This window comes from Garra rufa, chromosome 22 (assembly GCF_049309525.1).
Source record: "Garra rufa chromosome 22, GarRuf1.0, whole genome shotgun sequence".
NCBI lineage: Eukaryota > Metazoa > Chordata > Actinopteri > Cypriniformes > Cyprinidae > Garra > Garra rufa.
The window spans coordinates 37,892,808-37,915,055 of NC_133382.1; the positions used below are offsets into that span (position 1 = coordinate 37,892,808).

General features: G+C 34.2%; 1 protein-coding gene across 1 annotated transcript in view; it reads right to left on the reverse strand.

Annotated features, from left to right (window-relative positions):
* Window positions 1-10,870, reverse strand: part of fdxr (ferredoxin reductase) — a 36,199-nt gene extending 25,329 nt beyond the window's left edge. The window contains exons 1-2 of the mRNA XM_073827953.1: window positions 10,694-10,870; window positions 10,084-10,338 (exon numbers count right to left, since the gene is read on the reverse strand). Of these exons, the coding sequence (XP_073684054.1) occupies window positions 10,084-10,177 (94 nt within the window). The 5' untranslated portion in view covers window positions 10,178-10,338; window positions 10,694-10,870. The remainder of the gene's footprint in view (window positions 1-10,083; window positions 10,339-10,693) is intronic.
* Between the last annotated feature and the right edge of the window lie 11,378 nt (window positions 10,871-22,248).

Below are 22,248 nucleotides of genomic sequence, written 5' to 3' on the forward strand. Positions count from 1 at the left end.
ATTCTCTCTCAAACATTTGACAACATTCAATAACTGGATTGAACTTGAGGCTTTAAACATTGGTTGTGTCATTTACTGCAGCTTAACACGATTAAACAGTTCTGCAATTAAGCAAGGCAGTCTTAAGAAATTTGACAGGTTTTGATTCAGATCCCTCAATCTGATATACAACTTGCTGCAGAAACTCCCATGCGGGAGCACACTGCTTGGGGTAGTTGATATCAAGAACATAAAATGCCTTGAAACACACGTCAACTGCCCGAAACAGAGTGCCTGACCAGCTAATATCACAAATGCCTGAGAAGCACATTGCTGGGGGTCTCCCAGCCCCAGGACAGAGAGGAATGGCTTTGATTGCAAGAGGTATTCCACCATATTTGTTCCAACCTAAAACAGACAGAGACAGAAAGATACACAAAAGAATGTGAATATTGTGTAGAAGGTGAACTGTAAGCAAGATAATAGACTACCAGTTTGTGTTATAATGCTGATACTAACTGTACAAGGAAGCCAAATGAACTGTGGTTCTTAATTGGTGTGTTCATTTTGAGTGGGTCATGAATGTGTAAAAGAAAATGTGGATTGAGAACCACTCAGAGTAATAAAACTTAACATCTTCAACTTCACTTTCTAGCTACCATAGATGGCATCACTCAAAACTGAAATACAACTGCGAGGAACCTTGGAGTTTTTTTTTTTTTTTTTTAAATCAGGATTCACCCTTTAGCTTTCACATGAAACATGTCACTTGGATTGCCATCTTTCACCTGTACAGCATAGTTAGAATTAAGAATATTCTCTCTCAGAGTGGTGCTGAGAAACTGGTCCATTGTACTTACAGGCATTTGGTGTATGGACGCTGTCCGGGACACTTCAATGGAGTGCTGGACAGTCTTCTTCCCAACCCTGTAGACGGCCTGTGGCACCATGTTGGGTAGAAGTGTTAGCGCTAGTTCCCCTTTGGCATCTGTAGGTTAACAATATTCTAGGTATCAGTATGTGTGTGAAAAAATAAAACGACTATAGAAATATGTAAATGAAAATGAACAGACATTTTTAATATTTTACAAAGTTTTGCAGTAGAGATAACACACATCAGGTACAGATAAGGAACAATTAGGGGGTTAAAAGCAAAATTAACGGAATGTACACATACAATAATGTCTTGTATGACCCACTCATCTCATTAGACACCATTTTCTTATTAAGTGCATTCACATCTTTGTAAAAAAAAAAAAAAAAAAAAAAGCATCAAGTTAAATGAGCATCAGTTTCCATATGAGTTCCATACAGTCTATACTGTCTATCTTTTCTTTCATTAACAAGTGTAATAATGACATTAATGCAAAGGTGAATATCTGGCCCATTATTATGCATAACAGCTAAAAGACAAGGCACAAGTATCTTTTAACTAAAAGGGTTATTATAGATATGCATTCCCCACTGTCAAAGAAGTTGTGACTGTCACAAAATCTTGCACTGACACATTTAAAACGTATTAAAGAAAAAAATGTTTAGGTATAGAGAGATGATGTGAGGGCAGTTAAGAGTAAAACACTCACCTCTAAAATTCTCTATCAGCTCAGACAGCCGCCACTCAGTTAGCTTATCAGCGACAAAGCTGTCCATTTAAAATGACCTGGAGAAAACATAGCAATAGAAGTTAGCAACAATTTGAAGACCTGACACGTTTCTTTAACTCTTACTACTTAAGCCAGTAGAGCACTGTATAATATGATAAGCACAGCGCAGCTGGTTAACATAACTCAACTATTGTGTTGCCTCGTCGCTCTAGCCACGGCTAAAGGGGGTTGCACACTGGACGAGAAGGGTATTTAAAATACAAACACATTATTCTTTATGGGGCCGTTCACATGTCGCGCCTAAAAACGCGTGGAAAACGCTAGGCGCGCCGCTTTCCTCCTATCAACAAAGCGCTCGTGCGCTTGCGCTCCAGAAGCGTGTGCCGTTGCTAAGCAACCATGACCTGCGCTCTCCATAAACACGCGGAAGATTCAGGAAAGGATAAATGGATTTTCAGCATTAAAAATCATTTGCAGTAGCTCTGTTATTAAATTTATTTAAAAATATTTATTCCTGTACAGCTATGATAAACTGTTTCTCCGACTTGGAAGTGCTTTCAATGCTATTAAGGGAAAGGATGAAGCTAATTGGTTAGTTCATGTCACATGACCTGCGGTGTGCATGCCGCGCGCCTACATTTGAAATAACAAACTTGAGCGCGTAAATGTACATAGTCTTATATTAAATTTACTCTTCTTTCTCACAAATCGTCGTTAATGTATATACTGACTTCACCATGTGCTGCAACATAAATTTAGTTTTACATTAATTTACAGAAATCGGCTACTTGAATGAAAAATTGCTGATGTTATTGGATTTTCAGGTGATATTCTCATTTAATTTAGTTAACAGACAGTAAGTGTTAAGACTGCAGTCTCAGCAATGGTCTTTAATTATACAGTACAATCATAACATAGTACTGGCATTATCTAAACCCATAATATCCTTAAACGTAACAATATTGCTGGCCATAAACTGATAAAGTACGCGATACCTCGAGTTGTCCTAGACGCAGCGAGGGCGGCTTCTCGTCCGGTGTACGACCCCCTTAACGCGGCATGAAGTCTCCACTAGCTGCACTGTACTTATCGTATTACCACGAGTATTAAAACAATGAGATAAGTACAGCACAATTTATGAAAAATAGAATTTAAACACCGTGTAAAATGAATTCAGTCATTTAGGTCATACATGTATTTCTCAACGATGTGTAAAAAGCATTTCAACCATTTTGACATCGAATTTCATGAACTTATCGTTATTTTTAATCATTCAAATTTGGCTGGGTGGTTAATTACACTTTCTTCTTTAGTCTGAAAAACTCAAAACACATTTACTTTCACTTTACACGGACTTTAAACTAGTTACATATCTGCGGGTGACTACATGCTAACCACAGAATTATCATGATAAGCCATGGTCATTTTTTCAGCAAACGGTGCTAAACTACTAACGGGGACATGGACACAGAAAAGTTTACGTTACATTGACACTGAAAATACTTGCTTACCTTGAATACGCGACGAAGTTGTACCGAAGAAGCCCAGGCCAAAAAGGATCGAGCGTGAAGTTCAAGTGACGGTTATTTCAAACGACTGTTGTGAGAAAATACCAGAACAACAGCGGGGGCGGGGGGAAGGGTCGTGAACCCAGAACATGGGTTACTCTTTGAAAAATAACCCATAAACCTAAACAACCCAGGAGTTGGGTCAAAATATTAGCCCTATAACCCAGAAAATGGTTACTCTCTGAAAAAATAACCCATAATTTTAACCCAACACAAATAACCCAGAAAATGGGTTAAAGAAATAACCCAGGAGTTTTTAGAGTGTGCAAGAATAATCTGAAACCACTTTAAAATGTAAATTTAATAACATCTATCCATCCATCCATCTAATCATCCTTTTATCTATCTGTCTGTCTACCCATCTTTTTATCCATTCGTCTATCCGTCCAGCCATCCATCCATCCATTCATCCGTCTGTCTACCAGCCTCTCTATCTATCTATCTTCCCACCTATCTATCTATGTGTCTATCTACCTGTCTATCTATCTATCTACACATCTAGCTATAGATCTGTCCATCTATTGGTCCATCTATGTATCTATCCGTCCATCCATCCATCTGTCTGTCTACGAGCCTGTCCGTCTATCTAATCATCCTTTTATCTGTCTGTCTACCCATCTTTTTTTCCATTTGTTTCTGTACATCTATCCATCATCTTTCTGTACATCCATCTGTGTTTCTATCCATCCTTCTATCTATACATCTATTTATCCTTCTATCTATCTGTCGTCTACCTATCTTTCTATCCATTTGTCTATCTGTCCATCTATCCATCCATCGTTCTATTTATCTGTCTACCCATCTTTCTATCAATTCGTCTCTGTCCATCTAACCATCCGTCCATCAATCTATCTGTCCGTCTATGTATCTATTCTTCCATCCATCTATCTGTCCATCTGCCCACCTATGTATCTATCTGTCTGTCTGTCTGTCTATCTATCTATCCATACATACATCAATCTACACACACAAAGAGCTAAATGTCTAAACTTTTACAACGTCATACTGTGCTGGAAAAATGAGAAAGTATGTCATGTCTGGCAAAAACAAAAACTGAAAATTAGCTCATTGCAAAGAAAGTGAAATTATCTACTAGGGGCCGGCCAATTTTAAAACAGACGTCTGGCAAGGTGTCAGGGAGGAAATAAAGCATAGTGTCAGACAAAGCTCAACGGGTCATCGCAAAATTGAGCAAGACTTCCTGTGAACTTTAGCAGTGTCATGCAAAGTTAATCAGGTGAAAAAAAGGACATTATCTAAAGATATTCCAGGGTCTTATCTCTTATGTAACATAAATAAGCCTGGTGAGTTTGAGCAAAGACATGTATGAAATAATTCTAAATTAAACTACTGAAAATCACACACACACACACACACACTCACACACACACACACACACACACACACACACACACACACACACACACACACACAGACACACACACAGAGACACACACACACACACACACACACACACACACACACACAGAGACACACACACAGAGACACACACACAGAGACACACACACAGAGACACACACACAGAGACACACACACAGAGACACACACACAGAGACACACACACAGAGACACACACACACACACACACAGACACACACAGACACACACAGACACACACAGACACACACACACACACAGACACACACACACACACACACACACACACACAGACACACACACACACACACACACACACACACACACACACACAGACACACAGACACAGACACAGACACACACACACACACACACACACACACACACACACACACACGTCTAAACTTCATACTGTGCAAGGAAAATGAGAAAGTATGTCATGTCTGGCAGAGACGGAAAATCTGAAAATCAGCTCATTGCTAAGGATGTGACATCATCTACTAGGGGCCAGCCTATTAAGAAATATGGCATAGTTTCAGACAAAGCTAAACGGGTAAAGACAAGTACATAGATTATTCACGAAATCACACATACAAGAATAATCTGAAACAACTGTTTTAAATTTAAAATAATAAAGTTACCAAACATCTAATTTTGTCAAATGTCACAAACAGAGAATTTTAAAAACAAGAGAATTTTCATAACTTTGATTTAAGGCAATTCCTTCTTTGTATTGTTACTCCTCAGCAAATGTTGTACAATTACCATAAAAAGTATTTCACTAGCATCAGTTTAGCACCCAAAATCACCCTGCAGTGATGCAGAATCATTTATGTCAATCATTTTAATGTTTGAATCATTTTAAGTCAAAACTGTGATACAAACTTGCAATTCTAATTTTTTTTCTTCACAATTCTGACATTTTTCTTGTAACTGGAAATTTAAATTCGCATTTGTTTTTCCTCTTAATTGGATTTTATAACTCACAATTTTAAGTTTATACCTCACACTTATGAGACAAAAGTCACAATTGAGAGTTTACAAAATTCTGACTTTATAATTTACAATTGTGAGTTTATATCTTACAATTCTGAGAAAAAGAGACCGAATTGCTTTGTAACACGCAATTTTGAGGAAAAGAGTCACGTCAAGACAAGTCACCTTTATTTATATAGCGCTTTTAACAATACAGATTGTGCAGTATTTAAACAGGACAATAGTGTGTAAGTAACGCATTATTGTAAACAATCAATTTTCAGTTAAAGGCAGTTCATCAATGAATTCAGTGATATCATCATCCAGTTCAGTTCAAATAGTATACGATATCACTGGAAAGTGTCCCCAACTAAGCCAGTGGCAAGGAACCAAAACTCCACAGGTGACAGAAATGGAGAAAAAAAACCTCTGGCCAGACGAAACCAGCAGTTTGTACCAATGTCAGATTGCAGAGAACTCATCAGGTTCCCGTGGTCAGAATTGCAAGATGTAAATTTGCATTTGGTCAAATTTACACATTTACCTCTTTTTATGTTTATGCAGTCACAGAAATGGGCTTCCATATATTTGAAATGATTTTGGGGAAAAAAGAGAAAATATACTTTAAATTGCCAGTAAGTGGCGACGAATCACGTCATGAGTGAGTCATTGGGTCATTCATTTTTTCCAACTAGTGTTGCAAAGTCCGCAATTTTCCCGTGAATTGTTTTGCAAGTCCATGGGTTGCAAAAATATAAACAGAATAGTGAGTTTATATTTTGCAAACTCCGACTTCATTTCTCGCAATTGTGAGATTATATCCTACAATCCTGAGAAAAGTCATAATTATGAAAAACAGTCATATTGCAAGAAAACAGTCAGAATAGTGAGTTTATATTTCGCAATTACATTTATCAATCTAAGTTTCCGTCTATCTAGCGTCCACCCATCAATCCATCTATCCGTCCATTTATCTAAGTGTGTGTCTATCTGTCTCAATTGAATTTTTTGATGATATACTACTTGCATATATTACATGCAACACATTGATTACATTAATATCACTTGATTATATTTAAGTCACATACATCTCTCCAACAAGTCAATAGGACACACAAGAAGTGGGATTTTGTGTAAGAGTGAAAGAATTTCTATACGTGACTGTTGCATTGGTCTCTTATGTTTTTATCGCCCCTCCCTTGCTTTCTTGGTGTTCGTGTCTCTATAAGCATGTATGCACGCTCTCTTTCTTTCTTTTAGGTGGACCCACCTGTTCGTTGTTGATTAACAGATAGTAGTTACAAGATGCCAACGAGGAGGAGAAAAGAAGAGACCAGCAAACTGCTTTTTTTGTCCAATTTTGTGTGTTCTTGTTTTTTTTCCCTTTCTATTTAGTTATTGTCCATTATGTTGATTGTTACTTGGTTGCTAAATTTGTCAATGTTGTTATACATTGAGTGAGCGAATAAATAGACTTGAACAGTGACAGCGTTTCCTCATTCTTTTGTGTTATATAATCTCCCTCTTTCTCAAGCCATTTTATTGAGAGGTTGTAACAGTCTGTCTGTCTGTCCATCTATCTATGTATCTATACATCTATTTACACACACAGTTAAATGTCTAAACTTTTACAACTTCATACTGTGCGGGAGAAATGAGAATGTATGTCATGTCTGGCAGAGACGGAAATCAACTCATTGAAAAGGATGTGAAATGATCTACTAGATGTCTGGCAAGATGTCTGGGAGGAAATATGGCATAGTGGCAAACAAAGCCAAATGGGTAAAGACAAGTATTCTAGAAATGTTCCAGGGACTTCTGCAATATCGGGAGAATGAGAAGGATTTTCTGTGAACTTTAGCAGTGTGATGCAAAGCTCAGCAGGTGAAAAAAAGGTCATTCTCCAGGGTCTTATGCAACATTAATAGGCCTGGTGAGTTTGTGCAAAGAAGTGTAGGAAATACTTCTAAATTAAACCACTGAAAATCACGCATACAATAATAATCTCTAAAATAAAATAAAGTTGTGAAAAAATAAACAGAATAGTGAGTTTACATTTCTGACTTGATTTCTCACTGTTGCGAGTTTTTATTGTGCAATTCTGAAAAAAAAGAAACATCAGAATTATGAGGAAAAGTCAGAACTGCAAGAAAAAGGTCAGAATAGTGAGAATATATATAGCAATTGTGACTTTATTTCTTTCAATTGCGAATTTATATCCTGCAATTATGAGAAAAAAGCCAGAATTTTAAGAAAAAAGTCTGAATTGTGAGTTTATATTTTGCAATTCCAACTTTATCTCTTGCACTTTCAGTGTTTATATTGTGCGATTCGGAAAAAATTCTTTCGATTGTGATTTTAAATCCTGCAAATGAGAAAAAAAGTCATAATTATGAGAAAAGGTCAGAATTGCAAAGAGAAAGTGAGAATTGTGAGAAAAAAGTCAGTATAGTGGGGTTATTTTTTGCAATTCCAACTTCATTTCTTGCAATTGCAAGTTTATATCCAGCAATTCTGAGAAAAAGGTCATAATTATGAGAAAAAGTGAGAATTGTGAGAGAAAAAAAAAAAACAAAGTTTGCATTGTGCAGTTCTGACTTGATTTCTCACAATAGTGAGTTGCGAGTGCAATTCTGAAAAAACATCAGAATTGAGGAAAAGTCATAATTGCAAGAAAATGTCAAAATAGAGTTTATATTTAGCAATTCTGACTTTAATTCTTTCATTTGCAAGTTTATATCCCACAATTATGAGAGAAGGTCAGAATTATGAGTTTGTGAGTTCGACTCACAATTCTGACTTTATAACTAGAAATTGTGAGTTTACACTATGCAAATCTAAGAAAAAAGCCAGAAAGAGAAAAAAACTCAGAATAGGACTTTCAAATTTTGCAATTCCCACTTTATTTCTTGCAATTTTGAGTTTATGTACTGCAATTCTGAGAAAAAAAAGGTCAAAATTATGAGAAAAAGTCTGATTTGTGAGTAAAAAAGCCAGAATATTGTTTACATTTCACAATTCTGACTTGATTTCTCACAATTGCAAGTTTATATCCTGCTAATCTGAAAAAGAAACATAATAATTATGAGGAAAAGTCATAATTGAAATAAAAATGTCAGAATAGTGAGTTTATATTTAGCAATTCAGACTTTATTTCTTGCAATTGCAAGTTTAAATCCTGCAATTATGAGAGAAGGTCAGAATTATGAGTCAATTCTGACTTTATAACTAGCAATTGCGAGTTTACACTTCGCAAATCTGAGAAAAAAAAAAGCCTGAATTGCGAGAAAAAAGTCTGAATTGTGAGTTTATATTTTGCAGTTCCAACTTTATTTCTTGCAGTTTGAGTGTTTATATTGTGCGATTCGGAAAAAATTATTTCGATTGTGATTTTAAATCCTGCAATTATGAGAAAAAGTCAGAATTGCAAAGAGAAAGTAAAAATTGTGAGAAAAAAAAAAAGAATTAGAATATTTTTGCAATTACAACTTCATTTCTGGCATTTGCAAGTTTATATCCAGCAATTCTGAGAAAAAGGTCAAAATTATGATAAAAAGTGAGAATTGTGAGAAAAAGGTCAGAATAGTGAGTTTATATTTAGCAATTCTAACCTTATTTCTCGCAATTACGAGTTTATATCCTGCAACTATGAGAAAAAAAAGTCAGAATCATTAGGAAAAGTCATAATTGCAAGTTTGACTCACAATTCTGAGAAAAAAAAGCCTGAATTGTGAGTTTATATTTTGCAATTCCAACTTTATTTCTTGCACTTTCAGTGTTTATATTGTGCAATTCTGAAAAAAAATCCTTCGATTAAATTCTGCAATTATGAGAAAAAGTCCGAACTGAATAGTGAGTTTATATTTAGCAATTCTGACTTTATTTCTTGCAATTGCGAGTTTATATCCTGCAAATAAGATAATTGTGAAATATAAGCTCACAATTGCAAGATAAAACCTCACAATTATTTTTGCACATTTTTATTTAGTGCCATAAATGGGCTATCATACTAGTAAAAGCCACAGATACAATGACATTAACTAATAATAACGTGTACTTCAATTAGTACAAGGTATACGCAAAATCGCAAATGTTAAAAAATAATAATAATTTTTTGTTTGTTTGTTCTGCGTGTCTGTGTAAATAAATCACAGACAACCATAATAGAGTGAGACACCTGCTGCTACAAAACCTGATAACCCAAACGATGAGGTTAAAGTTGTAAAAGAGGTGTTTAAAAAAATATCAAACACATTTTAAAAAAAGGTTCAATGTTAACCAGCTAAAAGGTTCTCACACAGTGCCTTGATGATGTCAATGACTATAATTTTTTTTATATGGTTATATAATGACTTTTATAAGACCAAGATAACAGTTTATAATAGTAAACTTCTCTAGTAGTGATACTAATCTTTTGAGTTTAGTACAGTGTCAAATATGCACATTAATATCATGATGGAACCACATACTTTAAATAAGTGTATATGAAAATCCAGATTCCCTCATGAAGTCATGAAGACAAACAAAACATAGCATTAAGTGTCTTATCATAAACTCACCGCCTTTAGCTGTCAGACATCGAGATGCTCGAGACAGTCCGTGGATCTTCATCACAGAGCCTCTCACGAGGTTTACCATAGTCATCATCTTCATCAGATGAAATGCAGTACAAAAGCAAGAGTCCAAGTCCAACAATGACTCTGTTTTGAAGCCAAAAGCTGCTTATAGAGCTTTGATCCCTCAGCGCGTGTTCTTGGGTCACATTCGTGGCCTTGCATTCATGTATGTGCCCATCTGAACTTTATGAAATAAAACTGAAATACATGTGTATTAAAGATTTGCATTATCTATTTCTACTGCCTGCTTCAGATTGCACCAAATCTGTTGCACTGGGTTCTTTTAGAGTAAAATAATGCCAGTTTTGGAGATGTTGAGTGCACAGATAAAGCAGAAAGAAGAAAATAACATTTTGAAGCGTCCATGACAACTATATAAACAGAGCAGAGCTGCTGTTATAAATACAATAACACGCAATTAAATTAAGTATCTCAAATACGGGGTATATGACAAAAACAGTCGATTAAAAAAAGAACGCGGTTTATAAAAACCAATAAATGACAATAAACGAAAACAAAAGCAAGTTTAAAACTGTAAATGAAGTGTCCTTACTTGTGTTCAAGTGTGCGTCACTTAAACGTCTCCGTGATAAACGAATGCTCCGATTAAACGTTCCTCCTTAGTAAAAGTGCCACTTTCTGCTGTATTTTGTCTTTTCGTGCATAAACGCACGTTATTCCTCGAAGTTTGTGGTTTCTCTGCTTATCCGACTGATTTTTTATCAGTTTAGCCTTGACTGAAGGTCTCAGGCTGTGTCCATATATATTACACACAGCGTCAAGGCCATGGCCTCATTCATACCAGCAGACTAACATTATTTTGATTCATGGGATTGTCTGCTTAGTATAATTATTCAAGTTTTATTTCTTAAATTTCTGAAACGTTACTATATGTGCCAATATGAGTGTGTTTGACTCATTATAGAATAAAAAGTGAGGTAAATGTGAATGAGACAGCTATTGCTCAACTATGATAGCCTACAGCTATTGCTCAATCTGGATCAATGTCTAATTTTATTAGACTACTTTGAAGTTTTATGGTATAGTGTTGCTGTCATTTTCTTATCACTATTTTAGTACAACCGCAGTTGAATTAATGCAATTAAAATGTCAATATTACAACATGCTGTACAGTCATTATGTGAATGTGTAAAGTGGGACACTTTTTGTTTTCTTCTATTTTCTTTATTGCTTTTGTTAAGTTTAAAGTTAAAGTGTTTCTGAGGTGTATATACTGTTTAACATTTGGATACCATGCCTCCCAGACAAATTTCTTTTCAGGTAAAGTGGGCTGGCTGATTTATCAAAAAACTATCTTAATTTAAACATATTTAACAAACTTAAAAACAAACAGCCTGCGCAGAATGAGTCAAATTCAACAGCTAACTCAATTCATGTGTGAAACTATCAAGAAAACTGATAGAACTTGTTGTGTTGATAAAATAAAATCAGGGTGTTGATGAAAAATCAACTCGTTCAACTCATACAACATATTAAAATATGACTATAACACATTCAACAACCAATAAGCTTTTCTCTCATGCTTTCTTTACTCCACAAATTGAACAATCCATGCCTCGCCTTCTTTTCTTCCATGTCTGACTTGAATTTCCTGACTCATTTCTATCCAACTTTATTTCTTGCAATTATGAGAAAATGGTCATAATTATGAGAAAAAGCCAGAGTAGTGGGTTTACATTTCACAATTCTGACTGAATTCATATCCTGCAATTATGAGAAAAAAAAGTCAGAATTATAAGAAAAAATTCAGAATTATGAGAAAAAGTCATAAATGCCAGTTTGACTCACAATTCTGACTTTGTAACTAGCAATTTCGAGTTTACACTACACAAATCTGAGAAAAAAAGCCAGAATTGAGAGAAAAAAAGTCACAATAGGCTACTACTTTCATATTTTGTAATTCCCACTTTATTTCTTGCAATTGTGAGTCCTGCAATAGTTAATAATTATGAGAAAAAGTCTGAATTGTGAGAAAAAAAGCCAGAATATTATGTTTACATTTCGCAATTCTGGCTTGATTTCTCACAGTTGTGAATTTATATCATTTATTCTGGAAAAAAAAGAAAAAAGAAAAAATCAAAGAAACAAATTGAACAATCCATGCCTCGCCTTATTCTTCCAAGTCTGATTTGAAATTCCTGACTGCACACTAATTTCTATTTTCTAATCAATTTGATTATAAATGTAAATGATACAATAGCTTGTGACTGTCAACTTATTTAATGAATTTGAGTAAAATTACTAAAGATTTAAGGTAACCCACTTTACATGAATCCCTCTGGATCATTTCATCTAACACATTCAGCCAAGTAGACCAAGTTTTATTCTTTGTATGTGATTCCCTTTTAACTGCCGTAACACAAAACAATATTGTCACAATAATATTTGTTTACATTTGGAACCTTATAAGATAGAAATGAAAATCTTATATCAAAGGCTCTGTCTTTTATAATGAAGCACACCCACCAGTTTGATATTGCAACAAACAAAACTATTTGATCATTTAGACAAATAGTGTCTCTTTAATTAAACTGTTATGCTCTGATTTTCTAATTTGTGAGTTTATATTTTACAATTCTGACTTTTCCTCTCAGAATTGAGAATTATGAACAATTAGTACTTGTTGAGTTAACTCAGAATTCTCAGAATTAAGAAAAAAGTCTGAATTTTTTACCTTTTACGATTTAATTTTTTTATCCCATAGCAGAAATGGGCTTCCATAGTTTCCTGCTGTGCTTTGCTAGAAAGTGTCACAAATGAACAGAAACAAAAGTCAGAATTGCGAGATATAAAGTTGCAATTGCGAGGAAAAAAGTCAGAATTCTGAATTCTATATTTCAGAATTCTGACTTTTTTTCTCACAATTGCGAGTTTATATCTCAGAATTCTGACTTTTTTTCTCACAGTTGCGAGTTTATATCTCAGAATTCTGACTTTTTTTCTCGCAGTTGCGAGTTTATATCTCAGAATTCTGACTTTTTTTCTCGCAGTTGCGAGTTTATATCTCAGAATTCTGACTTTTATTCTCGCAATTGCGAGTTTATATCTCAGAATTCCGACTTTTTTTCTCGCAATTGCGAGTTTATATCTCAGAATTCCGACTTTTTTTCTCGCAATTGCGAGTTTATATCTCAGAATTCTGACTTTTTTTCTCGCAATTGCGAGTTTATATCTCAGAATTCCGACTTTTTTTCTCGCAAGTGCGAGTTTATATCTCAGAATTCTGACTTTTTTTCTCGCAATTGCGAGTTTATATCTCAGAATTCTGACTTTTTTTCTCACAATTGCGAGTTTTTATCTCACAATTCTGAGAAAAAAAGTCGCAATATTTTATTATTTTTTATTCAGTGGCGGAAACGGGCTTCCATTATCCATATTTATCCAACTACATTTACAAGAAAAAAAATATTTTTACTCCACAATTTCATGTAGACTTTAAAAGAATATCATGACCTAAATCTGTCTTAAATGTAAAAAAAAAAAAAAAAACAGTTTCATAAATTCATCTAACAACTCAATTAATCATGCTGACCCATATTTAACCTTCCTTATCTTAGCCAGTGTAATGCGTTTTATTAACACCGCAGGGGAAAATTTCTTTTACAAAAGGAGTATATATAAACATGTCAGGAAATTCCCTCAATCTCTTTGATTCCAAACCTGCAAGACATCTTTTTGTCGATCAACAAAAGAGAAGTTCTAGAGAATGTTGTTTTTTTGTCCATCATAAATGTGCATGGTGAACAGGGACTTTCAAGTAATGTGTTTTATAAACACTGCAAGGCAAACTCTCTTTTAGAAAAGGAGCCACCAAAAATAAACATGTGAGGATTTTCCCTCAGTCATTCTGATTCCAAACCTGCAAGACATCCTTTACTGGATCAAAAAGGAGAAGTTCTGGAGAATGTCGCCTTTCCTTTTCATCATAAACATGCATGGTGAACAGGGACTTTCAAGTTTCTAAAATGACTAAAAATAGTGATCTGACAGGTTTTAGCATCAAAAATACTAAAATGAGAATCTCTACTGTGTCTTATTCTCACAAAGCTAAGAATAAGTGTCATTTCAGCTAAAAATAAAAATAAAAAAACTCCTGAAACACATAACCAGAATTATTGATTTTTCTTATGCCAAAATCATTAGGATATTAAGTAAAGATCATGTTGCATGAAGATTTTGGTAAATATACTAATATAAATATACTTATTTTTGATTAGTAATATGCATTGCTAAGAACTTCATTTGGACAACTTTAAAGGTGATTTATTTTCAATATTGTGCACCCTCAGATTCCATATTGTCCTATCATAACAAACCATACATACAAATTCTGACTTTTTCCTCTCAGAATTGAGAATTATGAACAATTAGTACATTTGCAAGTTAACTGTCAGAATTGTAAGAAAAAAGTCAGATTTTTTAACATTTTACTATTTTATTTTTATCCCATAGCAGAAATGGTCTTCCATATTTTGGCCTACCCAATTACATTTATGAGAAACTCCACAATTTCATGTAGATGTAAGAACATCATGATCTAAATCTTTCCTAAAAAATTTTTTTTATGTTTTTAGAAATACAACTAACAACCCAATAAATCCTGCTGATCATAGCCAGTGAAATGTGTTTTATAAATACTGCAAGGAAGCTTTTTTTTTTTTTTAGAAAAGGAGTCACCTAAAATAAACATGGCAAGTTTTTTCCCCATCGTTCTGATTCCAAACCTGCGAGAACATCATGACCTAAACCTTTCTTAAATGTTTTTTTTTTATGTGTTTATAAATGCAGCTATAACAACCAAATGAATCATGCTGACCTTTCTTATCTTAGCCAGTAGAATGTGTTTTACTAATACTGCAAGGCACCACTTCCTTCAAATGACCAAAAATAGTGGTTTGACAGGTATTTACATTAAAAATACTGAAATGAGAATCCTACTATATCTTATTCTCAAAAAGCTAAGTTTAAGGTGTTTTTTCAGTATTTAGATGTTTTTGCACCGGTTTTTCCAGATTTTCAAACAGTTTCAAAATCTTGTCCTATCGTAACAAACATTAATGGAAAGCTTATTTATTCAGCTTTCAGATGTAAAAAAAAACTGAATTTCAAAAAATTAACCCTTATGACTGGTTTTGTGGTCCAGGGTCATAAATAGGCTTTTCTCTCAACCTTTTTTGACTAGATTGAACAATTCATGCCTCGCCTTCATTTTGATTCTCTCTTTGTTTTCTTCCATGTCTGACTTGAATTTCCTGACTGCACACTGATTTCATTTCTATTTTCTAATCTGTTTATGTAAATTATAAAATAACCAGTGAATGTCAATTTATTTAATGAATTTGAGTAGAGTTACTAAAGGTTAAAGGTCACCCACTTTACATGAATCCTTCTGGTTCATTTTATCTAACACATTCAGCCAAGTAGGCCAAGTTTTATTCTTTGTATTTGATTCCCTTTTAACTGTCGTAACACAAAACAGGAACTGTCACAATAATATTTGTTTACATTTAGTGAAGAACCTTCAAGTTTTACATTTTGGTCCAATTGTAGGTGAGTAATTTGTGACTTTGAAATACCACAGTAACACAAAACAGAACTGTCACAATAATATTTGTTTACATTTAGTGAAGAACCTTCAAGTTTTACATTTTGGTCCAATTGTAGGTGAGTAATTTGTGACTTTGAAATACCACAGTAACACAAAACAGGAACTGTCACAATAATATTTGTTTACATTTAGTGAAGAACCTTCAAGTTTTACATTTTGGTCCATGGTGAGTAATTTGTGACTTTGAAATACCGCAGTAACACAAAACAGAACTGTCACAATAATATTTGTTTACATTTGGAACATTGGAAGGTAGAAATAAAAATCTTTAATCAAAGGGTCTGCCTTTTATAATGAGGCAGTGCTCCTTTGATATTGCCACAACCAAAACTATTTGATCACATAGACAAATAGTGTCTCTTTAATTAAACTGTTATGCTCTGAAGCTAAAAATGGTAATTGCAACATTTTATCTTACAATCCTTGCATTTTTCCTGGCAATTGTAAGTTTATATTTCACAATTCTGACTTTCCTGTCAGAACTGAGAATTTTAAACAATTACAACTTGGCCAGTTAACTCAGAATTCTCAGAATTGCAAGAAAAAGTCTGAATTTATAACATTTTACTATTTCATTTTTATCCCATAGCAGAAATGGGCTTCCATATTTAGGCCTTACCCAATTACATTTATAAGAAGCTAAAACTTTCTAACATTTTTTATTTTTAATTGGTTTTATAAATGAAACTAACAACCTAATAAATCCTTCTGACCCATGTTTATACTTCCTTATCTTAGCTAGTGGAATGTGTTTTATAAATACTGCAAGGTAGCATTTCTTTTAGAAAAGGAGTCATCAAAAATAAACATGTCAGGATTTTCCCTCAATCTTTCTAATTCCAATAAACCTGCAGGAACATCATGTCCAGCATTTCTTTTAAAAGCAGTCAGAACATTCCCTCAGTCTTTCCATTTTTAAACTGCCATGACATTCTTCAGTCGATCAAAAAAGGAGAAGTTCTGGAGAATGTTGCTTTTCTTGTTCATCACGAACATGGATGGTGAACAGGGACTTTCAAGTTTCTAAAATAACCAAAAACAGTGGTTTGACAGGTTTTTACATTAAAAAAAATTAAAATGAGAATCTCTACTATATCTTATTTTCAAAAAGCTAAGAAAAGTGTCATTTTAGTTCATTTCATATGTGACCCTGTACCACAAAACCAGTCTTGGGTAGCACAGGTATATTGTAACAATGGCCTTTTAATTATGCATTGCTAGGAACTTCATTTGAACAACTTTAAAAGTTTTTTTTTTTTCAGTATTTAGATGTTTTTGCACTCTCAGATTACAGATTTTCAAATAGTTGAATCTCGCTAAATATTGTCCCGTCATAACAAACCATACATCAATGAAAAAGCTTATTTATTCAAATCTCAATTTAAAAAAATCAACCCTTATGACTGGTTTTGTGGTCCTGGGTCATAAATAGGCTTTTCTCTCATCTTTTTTTTGACTCCACAGATTGAACAATTCATGCCTCGCCTTCCTTTTTATTCTCTCTTTCTTTTCTTCCATGTCTGACTTGAATTTCCAGACTGCACGCTCACTTCTATTAAAAAAAAAGATTATGACTGTAAATGATTTATGATTTAAATTTGAACTTACTAAAGGTTAAAGATCACCCACTTTACATTTCATCTAACACATTTAGCCAAGTGGGCCAAATTATATTCTTTGTACTTGATTCCCTTTTAATGTCACATTTCACGTCTGTTTCTGGTCTTTGGTTTCACCCATTGTCTCCCCCTGTCTTTCTGTGATCATTTGGTTTAGCCCTCATCACCATAATCTGTGTCACCTGTGTTTAATTATTAGTCTGTTTTTATAAGTCTGTTTGTATTTTCAGTTGATGTCGGTCTTTATTTGTTACATGTGGTTCGTCTGTGGAGTGATCTTTGTTCCTGCCCGTATAGCAGAGGATTATATTAAATAGTGTTTATTGTTAGTCTCGTCTCATTCCGTCCAGCACGTCAACATTATAACATTTAACTGTTGTAAAACAAAACAGGAGCTGTCCCTGCTGAAAAAACAAACAAACAGCTAAAACCAGCCTAGGCTGGTTGGCTGGTCTTAGCTGGAAATGGCTGGTTTTAGCTGGTCTCCCAGGCTGGAAAAATGTCCAAAACCCCTCTAAAACCAGCCTGCCTCCCAGCTGTGACCAGCTAAAACCAGCCAACCAGCCTAGGCTGGTTTTAGCTGTTTTTTTCACCAGGGGTCACAATAAAGTTTGTTTATATTTAGCGAAGAAACTTTCAAGTTTTACATTTTGGACCAATTGTAGTAATTTTGTGACTTTAAATTACTACAATAAAGTGAGTTACACTAGCATGAGGTAATGAAAGTTTTGACAACAACCAGAGTTGATATAAACTGGGACCAATGTTTATCCAATTTTAATGACTCATTAAAAGGACACAAAAAGATCTGTAGGCCGATAAGATGCCCAGATCTAGCTTGACAGTGATCAGTAGGACTATAAACAATCACCTTCTTTTTATTTAATGTCAATTTTTGTCCTAGCTTAGACCTCATCTAAGCACCTTTCTAACAGATCATGAAAAGTGCATGGTGAACAAGGATCAGCTTATCAGTATGCTTCTAAAATAATAATTTTCCTGATTTGTGACAGGAACAGGGTTGACAAAAACATGAGGTAGAAAAATAATGCAGTAGAGATTCTCAATTTAGTATTTTTGCATCAAAAATACTTAATTGAGAATCTCTACTGCATTATTTATAAACATACTGATAAGCTGATAAACTGCCTATCTAGGCTTGTCAGAGGCGTCGAGTATCAGAATTTCCCACAGAACAGATTTACATTTGTGCATATAAGGCTTGAGCGGAGCGGTGACATCTAAAACATCCAGCCAGGCAGAATTAAGAAGACTTAGATCTCTACAGGACTTTATGAGGACTGAAAAACATTTCAAAGAGTTTTCTATATTTTACCATGAGTCAGTGCTCCTTTAAGGCATTGTGATATTGCATACTTAAACTGTTTTATCACACAAATACTGTCCTTTTAATTAAAAACCATTGTTATGCTCTGAAAGTGTAAACCCACTGATCACCGTGCAATCAAGATTAAAAGGCCCACTTTACTTGCAATCTCCCATACTTTTACATTTATATTTGTAAAATATATCAGTATTGCCAGATAAAAACTCAGAATTAAGACTTTTTTCACAATTTTAGTTTACATTTCACAATTTTTTTCTTTTCAGTTCTCAGTTACAAATTCTGCTCTCTTGTTTCCTGCCACAAAATAAAAACTAAAAAGGTAATGGCAACACTTTATCTCACATTTCTTGCTTTTTTCCCCCCGCAATTAATTGTGCGGGGAAAAAAATCGTAATTTGACCTTTTACCATTAAATTTTTTTTTTCCATAGCAGAAATGGGCTTCCATAGTTACCCAATTGCAGTTTCAAGAAAAAAGTTATTTTTACTCCACAATTTCATGTAAACTTAAAAGTATGTTATCATGATCTAAATCTTTCTTAATAAAAAAAAAGAAAGAAAAGTTTTTAACATTGCAGCTAAATACCCTATTACTTATGCTCAATCATGTTTTCTCTTCCTTATATTAGCTAATGGAATGTGTTTTTATAAATACTGCAAGTGAGCATTTTATTTAGAAGATGAGATCACCAAAAACTAAAAAAAAAATCTTCAGTGGAACAAAAAAGGAGAAGTTCTGGAGAATATTGCTTTTCTTGTCCATCATAAATGTGCATGCTGAACAGGGACTTTCAAGTTTCTAGTGACCAAAAATATTGATTTTTAACAGGTTTTTGCATCAAAAATCACTATTGTTTCATATTCTTATATCCATGAGATGAAGACATCTTAAAATGACAAGAAAGTGTATATTGCCATTTCAGGCTATGTCATTTATTATTTTTCTACACTGTAAAACGTTTTCACCAGTTTCAACTTAAAAACTTAAGTTTAGCAGCTGCCTTAAGATTCTAAGTTAAATCAACTTTATTTAAAACTTACAAGTTATATCAACTCATTTTTATTGTAATAAGTTAAAATGACTTGTAGTTTTAAGCTGATTTAACTTAAAAACTTAAGGCAGCTTCCAAACTTAGGTTTTTAAGTTGAATCTGGTGAAAAGTTTTTACAGTGTACCTCATGTTTTGGCATTTTTGGTTTTTACATATTTGCGCAGCATTTTGTCCCTCTTTTACTGGCATTGTTTCAATTTATTTTATAGTCCGTATCCAGGTCAGATGGTCACTGCAGTCCCCCGGATCCAGTCCGTACCCGGCCCAGATGGTGGATCAATATCTATAGCCCTGAATGTCAGCAGAGACCACATCAACTAGATGAGCCCCACAGACAGATCATCAGTAAAGAACTCCTCACCTAGACAGCTGTTGGCTGGAACCAGATGAGTCCTCTGCAAATCTGACTTTGCTGCAACATGGAACTTTTGCACTATTGACATTATCGTCCTATTTAATACTGTAAAGTTGCTTTGACACAACCCGTATTGTTAAAAGCGCTGTTAAAGGTGATTGATTGATTGATTGAAGCAATATCACTTAAATGTACCATTATTTTACAAGGTTTTTTTTTTTTTAGATGAGGGCAACTGGGCTATTTATATTTTATTGAAAAAAATGTGGTCCCACTTTACATTAGGTGGCCTTAACTACTATGTACTTACATTTAAATTAATCATTTGGTACTTATCATACTTAATCATATTTGTACTTATTGTGTACATGCATCTTTTTACATTGTACTTTGTTATTTGTACATTAAATCTATATGTAATTACATTTGTAATTAACAAATTACTGTTGACCCATCCCTTACACCCCAACCCACCCTTAAACCATACCACCAAACCTGTCCCCGACTTTACCCATATCCCACCTTAATAGAAGCAAAAACATTTTGCAATGCAATATGACCACATTAAGTACATTGTACTTATTTTTTGATGTAAGTACATAATAGTTAAAGCCACCTAATATAAGTGTGACCAAAAAAGGTATACTCATGCCACAAACACTGCTTAACAATAAGACATGTATTTTGAACAATACGCAAATGAAATATTTTTCATATCATTTTGCCTTACTTTTGCAAATTAAATGTCTTGCTGAGAAAAATAGTGAAGGACAGGCCAAAAACATTACCCTTATCAGCATAAGTGCTATTTAAATTATTTAAAATAATATTTCATTTACTTTTTTGATGTAGTATTGATGAATGATCACATAGTATTGTTATGTTTTTAAATCGTATTTATTTGTTTTTATATTAATATTAACTATGTCTGATTATTTCTTAGGAATAAATAAGGCACTGATTTTGTGGAATGACCTGATTTACATTCCAAGTCTGCTGTAAGAACATCAAAGCAGACTGTTTGGACTGAACTGAATGGGGTGGGAGTTTAACTCTCTGACTGAAAAAATACAGCCGATGAAGTACTTTTTGAGGCATCTTACGAAGTTTAACCCACTTAAGGCAACCATCCGGTAAACTCCTCCATCACCATCTGGTACGCAGCTGCCACAGGCAAGGAAAGTATCAGACTGCAAGGTTTCATGTGTTATGCTGAGAAAATCAATGGATGCAACCAGTACAATCCAGCAGCCAGTTTTTTTATGATTTTTTTTTTATATATACCAACGGAAGCACAAAAGCTCAGGGACAAGTTCAAGCTCAAACCAGCACATAACAGCTTGATACGGTTTCTGGGTTGGACGACATGTTTCCTAAAAAATTAGTTTGAGACACAATTTCTCTTGTTTAGTGGGTGTGTCAAAAATGCCAGCCCAATGTCAGCCCAACCAGCAGCAACATGTATATAAACCATGCCGTATTTAACAGACAACCCTAACATCAAAATAAATTCACAAGAGCAAGTATATTGTTTGCACTTTTATATATAATGAGAGCGCAAGTAGATCTGGAACGTCTCTAAGTCTAAATATTATGTAGTAATTGCAAAGTCTGTGTGCTAGACACTGATTAATGTAACATAAAAAATTCTACACATATTTATAGATTTTGCAATTGCATTGTGGAGTGACACTTTCATACACTTTTCTATGCTCCTCTGATTATATAATGATCAATATTACAATATCATAGCACAGCAGCAGTGAGAAGTTGAGAAGCCTATTAAAGTTATAGATCATAACACAGTCTCAGGGGTAAGAAGTGGATTATCCTTCACTTGAAAATGTGAGGCAAATGTTGGATCACAATTATTAGGAACCACAGTTTCCACAAATTCCTTCACTCCTTTGGGATGTTCTCTTTTAGTCTGGATGGCAAGGGCAGTGACTGTAACATCGAGCATATTTCGCAACAGTTTGTTGGGGCTGAACACATGCAGGCCAGCTGTCCCCCCAGCCTCCCTTCTCTTTCACTCAGCAGTTGTAATTACATAAGCAGATGTGATGGCACATTCGTGTTGGAAAAGTGGGACCTGAACTGAAATGA